Below are 12,532 nucleotides of genomic sequence, written 5' to 3' on the forward strand. Positions count from 1 at the left end.
TCACCTAAAAATATTAGTCTAGTAAAGAAATAATATGTGAAAAAAAATATTGCCTAAAAATAAGTACAAATATAATTATATCGATAATGGATAACAAGTATTGAATGTTTCTATATGAAGACATCCTCCTTAACAATAAAAATTAAATAAAAAATATGACTTCAAGATTAACTCTCTTATACAACATCAAAATATAAGGTCCTCCTCATAAGGAGTTACTTATGAAATATAATGGGTCTGGAGTAAATCTAGTCAATGCACTACTAAATAAATAAAATTTTACTATTGTTATAAAATTGATCATATACAAAAGTGTTAGGACAGAAGGATCTTCATTATGGTTGACATTATGGTTGGCAAGCAAGTTCATTCCTCCATCATTCTTTCTTCAAATCTTGGAGATTGGGTTCAATAGATTGATTATGAGGGATCCCTTTTTATGTGCTACAGTTGTCACAAGTTGAGACATGTTATTACTATGTGTGTTTTTTCCTTTTGTAACCATATACATTATAATAATCTATGTAGGTTCCTTCCACCCCAAAGGCCCCTTGTTGGGGTTATGTAAATTGTTCTATTGTGGACAAAATGACTTCTCTTTGAATGACAAATGTAATGGTTTAGTTGAGGCTATATGATTCATTTTCTTCATTTTGGCTCCTTTTCCTTTGTCAAGTAAAATGATGTATTCACCTCTTTGTGTTTAGGTGACATTTCTAGTCACATCCAAAAGGATTTTGATTAAAAAAGCATTATAAAGCTAGATGAAAACAAAGATCTTACAAGCTTTTTGGATTTAAACTATTGTAGGTGGTGGTCTTGTTCATTGTTGGCATCTCCCCTACTACTTTTGTGTCCCACTTTTGGGGTGTTGTGGCTTGTTGTAGTGTTATTACTCTTGGTGTTTCATGGTGTTCTAGGTTGTTATAGGGTTATTTTCTTTCTTTTTTGTATGTGTTTGGTCCTTTTGATTCATAGCTCTAGTCAAAAGTGTTTACCATAATAAAATTAAAAGCTTAGACCATTATGTATTCATTTTATGCATATAGTATAGAAATATCTATTACCAAAATTAGCATCTTCTAAATAAAATACATATAAAACATGTAAATGCTTTTTTAATTAAAATTTAGTTACTACACATTAGATTAAAACAATCAACCAATTTTTATTATATCTATGTGAAAGACACATCTCTATAAATCATGTAAACAATTATAATACAAATAGTTCATAAAGCACCTTGACCATAATTATTACTATTTTAAAAATAAATTATTTGTACTTTTTAATAAAACTTTATAAATTCACCTATTAGGAAAATCGTATATGTTGTGTATGATTTATGCATACATGCTTAATTTTTATTAATAAGGGGCACATTTTAATGTGTTGAACACTATTGTTGTTCAAATCTGTAAATCCACTAGCCCAATGAAAGCACAAAGCCTGCGAGCATAGCTATCGAGCGAGGATTTGAACCTTGGTAGCGGTTTCACCAAGCAAGTGTCTTTAACCGCTACATTACATGGGTCACCCCATGCATACATGCTTATTGAGTATTGAATATTTCAAGCTATTATTTAAGAAAAATCTATCATCTATAACTATAAAACTATTAGACATAACGCTTCATATATGAATCCATGGTTGTGTATTTGATTTCTGGATAAAGCTTGGTAGCTTCAGTAGCATTGGGCCCGATTTCGAAATTGTAAAGATCTCCTCTGATAAAAAAATGATAGAGATGACATCGTTTCATCTTCTCCACATAAGATTTATCTAACATCAAATAAAAAAAAAGTTAGTTTGAACATTAAGCTATGAAAAGAAAATTTGCATATCAATGTTAAAAAATTATAACTCTATAAAACTTCTCCTTGCTTAGGAAAATCAAATCAATAGTAAAGAGGTAAAATAACTTTTCTTGATCTCCATGAATAACATGAGAAGGATAATGAATCTTCTTTAGGACAAACAATATAAATTGGAGCACCGCCTGATCGAGTTCATGGGGGCAACCATAGTGCAATTTCACCCATATTTGTAAAGTGAAAATGTCGTCCTATCCTTCTATATGGGGATTTATTCCTATCCTTACGAGTTACCTGCTCATGAAAGAAGTAGATATTTTCATGGCAATAACTAGTTAAAAAAATAGATTTAAAGACAAGGAAAATAATACATGCAAGAAAGAAGAAAGATATGAAGGAGAATAACTAATTAGTCTTGATGAAAAAAAGAATAAAAGTCCAATGTTCATTCTCTTTATGAAAAAATATTGGTTTCATTTCCTCCCATGCAACTATTTGTAAGGAATTATAGATATGGGATTAGAAGAACTAGAATATGTAAATATGATATTTACTTTTGTAAGAGGATTTTTTATAGAGAAATTTTATAGTGAAACTGATTTATATATTTTTAAATTTCTCCAAGACTATCTTTATGTCTATATCAAAATCTATGTTATGTCTTAGGATTTATAATTACATTATATTTTTAAAGTTATTACAATTTTAATTAATTATATTGTTATGTATCGAAATAAAATTTTGGTAAAATATTTAGAAATTATGTAGGGATCTATGTTGAATAGGGCCTAAAAGATTTCATATAAGAATCACATTAAAGGAACAAGAGTTAATTTAGATAGTAATTTTTATAAGACAATTGACTTTGATATCTATTTGATTTTTTTTTAAACCTTTTGAAAATGGAACATGAACTCTCATACGACGTGACAAGAACAAGAATTCATACTTCAAAAAGTGTTCATGCTTATGTTCTTAAAAAAATTCAGTACAAACAAAAATTAATCTTTATAAATTATATGTATTTGAAACATAAAAAAAAATAACACAATTTAACATTACATTTATAAAATTCTCTCATGTGCATAATATCTCATAAATTCTCTTAATCTCATATATGTATATTCCTAAATGGAAGAATTCCTAATTTATAGAATTATAAAATGACTCTAAAATTGTTCTTATTGGCTATATTAAATCACCTTTTAATCTAGTTGACCTGATTACCTTGTCAACACTTATTGGTTTCCTTGTGTAGAAAGTTTATATAATTTCTTGATTACTCAATAGAGGAAAAGATTTATTATTCCTAGCAAGGTAAGTTACTAACCTAAATAAATTTAAATAAAAGGTGGGCACATGACCACATTAAAACATTTATGACATTTTTTGATTAATTTTATATCATATAAACGGTCATACATGTACAAATATTAAACTTCATAAATTCAATGTAGATCTCTAAACTATAATTTTTTAAAATCTAATGAGAAAAAAAATTGTCGAGAACAAAGTAAATAAATATTAGAAAAAGACAACCCTTTAAAAAAGGAAGGACAAAACAATAAATGAAAATATAAGTGTTTGAATATGTCCTATAAACTCAAAATAATGTTAAAGTAGATTGAAGTAGTGATAAATGAGAAAGTATTTTGGGATGATTTTAAAAAATTATTGGAGACAAATGCAGGTCATTAATGGTAGCTACCCAATTAAATAGATCAGGTGATAGAAAATAAATCACAACAATTGGTGAAAGAATAATTTGAAAAGAGATAAACACGAGCCTACTTAGAAATTCAAATAACTATTAGACATGAGCCCATTGTGTTTAAGTAAAGCCATTATAGTTTATCAATTATTCTGACTTGAGACAACTTGATTCATGTCTACATCCCTAATGATAATCTCCTCTCCAAGGAACTCTAAATTAAGTTTATATGATGAAGAGTTAAAATAATATTGTATTGACGATATAATCATAGAGTGGAGATAAAAAGTGTCTACTTCACAGTTTTTTCTCTCATTTAAAACTTACTCTTAAAACCTTGTTTACAATATTTAATTTGCACATTTAGAACTATTTGGTGTATTATTTCTAAATCCACACCCTATATTGCAATTATGTCCTTTCACACTTGAAGACTCTTCCATTTTGACTTTTAACCATTATTCCACCTTTGATACTGTGATGCTCATAGCCCTAACATTCCAATGGGATTGTGCATGATTGCTTTGTTGTCATTCAAAATTTGATTTTCCCATTTTGAATCTTACCTTTCCACTACACTCCACCTATTAATCTTATCATTCTCCTAAATAGCCATAAATAATCATATTGCTTAATAAATAAAGGAATAATAGAGTGACCATAAAAGAAGCATCTACAGAAACACAAAGTAGCAATATTGCACAGATAGTCGATGACACTACTTGATCAATAAGTCTAAGAAACACTATTATTATACCGGGTTCCTAGTTTCACACATACAAACACACTTAAATACTATGTGACTAAACATATTTTTCTATATATCCAAATAGCTTAATTTCCTAGTCCAATTCTAAGATTTCATTGCATACATTTCAAATAGTTTGTGTCTCCTAGTACAATTCTAAGACTTCATCTCCTTTTTCTATTTTTATTAATAAAAAATAAGCTATATAAATTATTCAAATACTAGAGATTTACCTTCCATATTTAGAAGTTCATCTTCAGAAATGTAGATTTTTTCTAGGTTCAATCTTGATAGTCTCTCCCATATTTCAACTACTTCTTTCTGTGAAAGTATATTCTTTGGTGGTCTGATATACATAGTCTTGTTAAGGGTGCGAGGATCATCAATTGATTTGACTATGTATATTCCAACATCATCCTCATCCACATAAACACCTGCAAATACAATAGGCATACAAACAATAAATATGAATCCTTCTCATTATCTTTGTTTATACAAATTATTCATGTAGAGAGATATTGCCTTTAACATTTCCGTCTCCATATATGAGGACTTTATCTCGAGCAGGCATCATGCGGACATCATCTTGTAGTTGTGCTAAGCTTCCAGCAAAGAACCCAGCAAACATATTTGCAGACACATATGTGTAGGGAATGTTTGCAGCTTCAATAGCACGTCGAACCTTTTTCTTATCAATGAATGTTATGTTACCGGGTTCCAATGCATGCTCCACAACATCTGGGTCCATCCCAAATTCCGAAGGAAGAAATCTCTGTTTTTCAAAAACAATTATAAAATCCCATCATCTTGTATCTATAATGATTTTGTGTGGATATGAATAAAATTCTCTTACCTTAATATTGCCAGCTTCTTTAATGGCCTCCACTAGTTTGAGCTGTTCAAGAATTTGGTGGCGCACCACACCTCCTGAAACAGCACTGATCACTACATCAACTTGTTTCACAACATCCACAAGCCTTTCATGGTCATCCAATGAAGCCTGCACAATATCATCAAATTGGATTGCAGATCTTCAACATAACAGATGGATCTAATACAGAATTTTTAACAATCAATAGAACAGATGATCCAATACAGAATTTTTAACAATCAACAGGTCGGCTGTTACTTCTGAATTTGATTGTGTGAATAATATTACATCAAATATTCAACAAAACAAATAGATCTAATACAAAAAATTTAACAAAAACAGTTTATTTTTCTTAACGCAGAAATCATTCTGATGATGAATCTGAGACTATCAAAAATTTCACACACAATAGAATCCAAAAACAAACGTCAAACAAACAATTCACTGATTAAAGATAAAATGAGACTACTGTGAAATACTATCTACACTAAACTAAAAAAAATAATTGATGTCTTTACCTCAAGAAGTTTGGCCCCAAGCTGTTTGAAGGATAAGAGCATCTGCACTTTATCAATGTCAGAGACCACTTCTGGTCTGAACAAAATATGAGTAGGATGGCCAAGAGCTATACTGGCCTTCACAATTCTTTTGCCTACATAACCAGTGCCCCCCACTATAAGAACTCTGCTCTTCTTATCCATATTCTTATGTGCATCCACTTTCAGAGTTAGATTTTGAGCTTATTGCTGTTGTTTGCCTCTATTGAGAAGGGTTTTTATTGGAAAAGACCCCCCCGCGCCCCCCGAGTTGTAAGTGTGAACGATGACAGAAATTCAAGTGGAATTGCTTTGATTCGCATCATTCAACTACTCAGCACTCCGTAGAAGACTAAGACAAATTAGAAACAGCTAGTGGTAAGTTTGACTCTCGATGTCTTTCTCAAGATAAGATTTTATAGAAAATCTACCAATCTATTATCAAGCTATTTATAGTCACCCATCGTTTTCAGCTCCTATAGTCAAACTCACCACAGTAGTTTCCAACCATCTAGATGGGACCTAGACGCACTACTTCACAAATATTAAAAGTCATTGAGAAAAAGGGGATGCCTTCCCACGTAGTACGTAATACTCCAAATGTAATATATGTATTTTCTATAAAAGGAAAGTACTATTCAAATTCGGCAATGGCTACGCAGCGGACAAAATGGTCCGCCCCATGCCATGCCTTTTCCATGCCATTCATGTCTGATGCCAATCACCATGCCCTATGCAGTTATAATCGTCCAATCAAACCGTACACGTCCTGCCAAGTTGATCGTGGTGGATCTGTCTGTTATATCTGCCATCTTAATTTGTTTTTTCTTATTTATTATGTTTTTATTTTTTGAAAGTGACTAAAATAATAAATGTTATAAATTAATAATGAATTATATATTTAAAATTTTCATAAAAATTATATTATAATAAATGTATGATATATATTATATATAAATTTTAATAATATTATTTTTTTAACTTTTTAAATATATATAAGAATAATAGTTTATTTTATATAAAGATGTTTATTTTTTAAATTAAAATAATTAAGTCAAAATTAACATAAGAAGTAATTAAATGATTTTAACATAGAAATATTTAAGTCATTTATATATTGGAAAAGGGAATTGAGGTTTACATTTTTTTTTAATTTGATCTAATCAAATATTCTTTTGTGAGTTTTAAAGGTACAAAGTGAGGAAATTTTATATTCACTTGGTTATTTCTCATGTTAAGTAATTTTTTATTTTCTATTTTAAGTAATTCTTATTTTCTATGTTAAGTAATTTTTATTTTCTATGTTAAAACTACTTTACTTATTCTTAGGTTAAAATCATATAGTTATTTAAACAAAAAATATTATCAAAATAAATATATTGATTTTAACCTAAGAATAATTAAGTTGTTTTAACATAGAAAATAAAAATTACTTAACATAGAAAATAAAAATTACTTAACATAGAAAATAAAAAATTACTTAACATGAGAAATAACCAAGTGAATATAAAATTTCCTCACTTTGATCTTTAAAACTCACCAAAAAAAATTGATTATATCAAATTAAATTTTTTTGTAAAACTCAATTCCCTTTTCCAATATATAAATCATTTAGTTATTTCTTATATTAAAATGACTTAATTATTTTAATTTAAAAATAATTTTTTTTAATATAAAATAAACTATTATTCTTATATATATTTCAAAGTTAAATAAATAATATTATTAAAATTTATATATAATACATATCTTACATTTATTATAATATAAATATTATTAAAAAGACTTGAATATATAATTTATTAATAATTTATAACATTTATTATTTTACTCATTGTAACTTTCAAAAAAATAAAAACATAATAAATAGAAAAAACAAATTAAGATGGCAGATATAACAGACAGATCCACCACGATCAACTTGTCAGCACGGATCAACTTGGCAGAACGTGTACGGTTTGATTGGACGATTATAGCTGCATAGGGCATGGTGATTGGTATCAGGCATGAGGGGCATGGAGAAGGCATGGTATGGGGCGGGCCATTTTGTCCGCTGTGTAGCCATTGCCTTCAAATTCTGTAGCTATGAGATAACCAATCACATCATTCAACTACTCAAAGATACATCCCCCATAGAAGACAAATTGGAGACAGCTACTAGTCCATTACCATGGTCTCTCGATAAGATTTCTTAAAGAATCTATTAAAATCTTCAATCAAATCAGTTATGAAGTCATTAATGAAAATCAAATTTAGGTAAGATTTCTTTGAGAATATATCAAAATAATCAATCAAAGTACCTATCAAGTTATTTATAAAAATCAAATTGTGTATGATCTTTGATTACTACAATTTTTCATGTCTTTTTTTGAATATTTAATATTGTCATTTTTTAAATCTAATTATTGTATACCATAGTATTGCTTGCACTTCATGAAAATTATATGCATCTTTAAACTCTTATTTTTTACCTAATAAGACAAACCTCTTATAGACCTCTTTATATTGTTAAATGAATGTGTATTTTATTCTTAGGTCAAGTTTTGTTGTTTTTGATTAGTAAAGCAGCGTTGACTAGGGCGCTAACCTTTAACATAGTCAAAGACTATCAACCGCATACAAACACACCAAAATACATGATGTTGGCATAAAAAACAACAACCCGATGGCAGTAAGAAACAAAACATAGTCAGACAGGCCAAAGAAAACCCTGTCAACTTTTATTTTTGTACAATGGTGTAATGATGAAATTAGAACACTCATGGTATTTTTATGTTCATGTTGAGGAGATGTTATCATACATATATATTTTGACAAATGGTGTAATTGTGTAAAGTTAGACTCATTATCCTAGATTGTATTCATTCCTAGATACATACTTATTCTCATGCAATGTGTTTTACCTGTTTCTTACACACATACTTCTACACCTTTGCCCATATCCCACATTTATTATACATCTCCATTCACTCACCTCCATATACTGATTAGCCACTTGAATCTGACTATTCACTCGCCTTGGAACATTCTTATAGTTGTAGTAGTGATGGCCCCCACAATTAAAATTGGCTAACCAATCCCCTTTACCTCTCCTATGATTTTGTGTCATATGCTAGTATTTATACATATTTATTGCATTCATTTAATCATTGAAAAATTTCTCATTCTAAAGCATTGAAGTAGCAATCAATAGCAAGACATTTCAATTTAATATTTTAAAATAACTAGCAAATATCCATACTAAGGCCCTTGTTTGTTTTCTTTGATCTTTTTATACATTGTATCTGGTTTGATCTAGGAGAACTTGTCTCCTTGTGATTTGATGTTCCTTTTTATGATATTTGTAATCAATACTAGTCTGCATATTGTCAAAGAGAGAAATTTAGAAAATATACATTAAGCAAGCAGAAAAGTAGATTATCATCATTCTTAGGGACAAGCTTGGACTTAGAGAACTAAATTGTAATCATTAGTTTTTCCTTTGATTGTGCATAGTTCAAGCACAAAAACTAAGACATTCTTCTAACATAGAGTTTACATTTTTAGATCAACAACAATGAACATTCTAGAATCTTCATCGAGGGTTTACATCCTCTAGTCATAGAGCTAAGTATATATATCATGCTTATTTGATTTTTGAATGTGGCAAGTATAGTTATGAAAGAACCATTATCCAACTATTGATAATTAATCTAGAATAATTTATGCTTATGTGCCCTCATCCTACCAAATTAGCCTAGATTACCCTAGGGAATATTTATTTTCCTTTAAATTTTGGTGAACTCAATTAATTCTATACAATCTAGTTTTTTACTAGAGTGTCTTATTCCTATTAGCATTTTTTGTTATTTACATCTCATTTTTTATTTGACACTCTGAATAATATTTTCTTACTTTACTGATTCTATATTGCTTTATATCTCTCTTATTAGTATTTTTGTCAGCAAAACAAAAACTTGATGTTTGGTCTATAATAGAGTTTGTTTTTTGCGAAAATAAAAAATCAAGATCACATTTAGGATGCTCAATGTATATGTCTCTTGGGCTATAGAGTTTGTTTTTCCCAAAAAAAAATAATTAACATCACTTTTAGGATGCTCAATGTGTAGGTCTCTTTGAGCTCTAATATTAGAAAAAGGGGCCACAAAGCCCTCTTAGGTCAAAGTTTATGGCACTTGAAAGTTGGGCCTCCTACATTAGAAATGCAAAGATATCTATAATACAGACAAAAAGTTGTAAGAGGGCATTATGTGTATATTGATCAACTTATGATGTGTGTTATTACATGTAGTAAGGCATCTTTGAATGGATATAATGGGCCTGAAAATGGAATTCCTAAGCTGGTGAGTAGATCGTGATGAGCAAATGGTAGATTGAAGGAATATGTTATTTTTAGCCCATGGAATCATCTTGGGCTTTGGATGTTATATTTCTAAATTTATGGATTATGGTACCACATTTTAGGTGGTTTTAGCTCATAGTTTTGTGTATGATTTCTCCTATTTATTAAGTGCTTAAAACAAAGGTTTATAATCAAGCTTTCTAGTTTGGCTAATTCAAACAATCCTACACAACTAATTCATATAAGTCACAATATGCTCATCAATAAACCCTATGGATTAGAGTTCTTAAAAATTGTTATTGCTAATTTTTCTTCATTTACTATGAGTAGTGCATCTACTTACACCCATACTTTTACCCTAACTCCATTATCTATAATAGCCACCTCCACTACCACTAGTTTCCCTCTATTTAAAATACCTATCATTTTTCACTTTCCCTCTCTAACATGACTTAGTTCTGGTTATAACCCTTATAAAATTCTTAACATTCAAATGATGTACCACACCTCTATTCCTCTTTCCTCCACCACAATGATACCCACTACTATCTACTTACTCAATCCATTTTCACATTCACTTCTATATTCCATATCTTGAATACCCTTTAAGTATCCCAATCCTATATTCCTTTATCCAAAACTATTACCTCACCTATCCCTTTCACCTATCCAACCATTATATCACACTCTTCCTCTACGCTAGGTGGGTCCTAGATGCACTACTCCACAAATAATATAAGTAGTTTAGAAAAACAAAATCTAAAACCAAATGAGCAAGATAGTGATGACTTTTCTGATCTTACATATATACAAATATCTTTTCATAGTAGGACATATCTATTACCTATGAGTTTGGAGACATCTAAATTTTCAACAACATATATAATATTATTTATGACCTAATAGTTTTACAACGAAACTATTTCCAGGCACACATAAATATTATGTTTTCAATAGTTTTTTCACTTTTGCAATGATTTATACTAATTTAGCTAAATCATTCCTTAAATAATTCAAACTTAATATAGAGCCTAATATTTAAGTGTGCTCGTCTTCGGACATGTAGTGTCGCGGTTAAAAACACTTCATTGGTGAAGCAGTCACCAAGGTTCGAAACCCTGCTGGGCCATTGTGCTCGCAGGCCTTGTGTCTTCGTTGGATCGTTGTGCTCGCGGGTTTGAACAAGTGAAGTGTGGGGATGAGGACCCCCGATTGTGACCTCACTGGTTCATATCTCCAGGTCAAAAGTGTTTCACGTGAAGTCAGAAGGCATGTTACCAGACATTATTTTAAAGAGAAAAAAAAATTTAAGTGTGCCCAAATGATCAAATTTTGAATACATTAATGATCATTTCATCCAATTTTGATCCGTATGCTCAAAACTGATAACCCCTTACATGATTTCGAAGAACAAAAGATCTTTCTTAACCGATACCAATTAAACCAATACAAGACAATGTGTATATCAATAGTTTTGGTTCTTGCATGGATTCATATGCAAATAAGAAAACTATGAAATCAAAACCGCTTGCATGAAATTGGATTGCAAATCTTCCACAGATAAAAATGCAGGATCTAATACCATCTACACTAAACTAAAATTTGTTGTGTTTACCTCAACAAGTTTGGCCCCAAGCTGTTTGAAAGATAACAACATCTGCACTTTGTCAATGTCAGAAACCACTTGTGGTCTGAACAAAACATAAGTAGGGTGGCCAAGAGCTATAATGGCCTTCACAACTCTTTTGCCTATATAACCAGTGCCCCCCACTATTAGAACTCTGCTCTTCATATCCATACTATATGAATATGCTCTTCCTTACTGTTTTGCTGCAAAGACACCTGTAATGGAGCTTCTGGGACTGAACAGCACAAGCAAAACTTATCAGCTGTTTGCCTCAAAAAAGGATCTTAAATTAAGATCTCTGTTTTGCTGGTGTCATGATAAATGCATAAACAATCCATTTATAGCCTGAGAGCCTCTAAACATAATTTAGAGTAGGTCAAATTTCGCTCATTCTTGTTTCCACCTTATTCTTTACTTACCTTAAATGACAGAATCTGTTCATCACACAAGAACATGAAATTTTCTTCGAAAGGTACGTGCCACCGCGGAAATAAAATAATAACTGTTGACAAAAGAGTTGTTCGCATTGCATTGCTTTTTATTTAAGAAAGGTGTCATCTAGGTAGGTATTGGACATGACACCAATTTAATACATTGGTCTTATGAAAGGCCCTATCTAGATGATTAACATAACACCAAAATTTAGTAGGTGTGATGTGAATGATTCGATTTGAATTATAGTATTAGGTAGTTTGGAAAGAAATCATAATTATAATAAATATTTCAAAATAAATAGAGGTTGAAAGGTGTATTTAGTTGTTAAGTTGATGTTTGAATATAGAAGTTAAAGGTATGTTGAATCAATTTAATATAATTTTTAGAAAAGTGATGTCATTGGTATGACCGTTCTTTTAGATTCAAGTAGACTCAAGATTTCATGTGG

The 12,532-nt window shown here is 30.1% G+C and overlaps 1 protein-coding gene across 1 annotated transcript; it reads right to left on the reverse strand.

The window, feature by feature from the left end:
- Positions 1-1,330: 1,330 nt before the first annotated feature.
- LOC131030757 (bifunctional pinoresinol-lariciresinol reductase 3) lies at positions 1,331-11,973 on the reverse strand. Its single transcript, XM_057961666.2, has 5 exons — positions 11,638-11,973; positions 5,127-5,273; positions 4,796-5,045; positions 4,507-4,707; positions 1,331-1,782 (listed from the first exon to the last, which is right to left on the reverse strand). Exons 1-5 carry the CDS (start codon positions 11,818-11,820, stop codon positions 1,619-1,621), a joined length of 945 nt encoding a protein of 314 aa, XP_057817649.1. The 5' UTR covers positions 11,821-11,973; the 3' UTR covers positions 1,331-1,618.
- Positions 11,974-12,532: the final 559 nt, after the last annotated feature.

Source organism: Cryptomeria japonica, chromosome 2, assembly GCF_030272615.1.
Source record: "Cryptomeria japonica chromosome 2, Sugi_1.0, whole genome shotgun sequence".
NCBI lineage: Eukaryota > Viridiplantae > Streptophyta > Pinopsida > Cupressales > Cupressaceae > Cryptomeria > Cryptomeria japonica.

Excerpts from the sequence above, each read along its gene's own strand:
- LOC131030757 (XM_057961666.2), bottom strand. The coding sequence starts at position 11,820 with ATGGATATGAAGAGCAGAGTTCTAATAGTGGGGGGCACTGGTTATATA. Across the intron at positions 4,708-4,795 it reads TGGAGACGGAAATGTTAAAG|GTGTTTATGTGGATGAGGAT; the intron begins GCAATATCTCTC and ends TTGTATTTGCAG. Across the intron at positions 1,783-4,506 it reads TGAACTTCTAAATATGGAAG|ATAAATCTTATGTGGAGAAG; the intron begins GTAAATCTCTAG and ends ATTTGATGTTAG.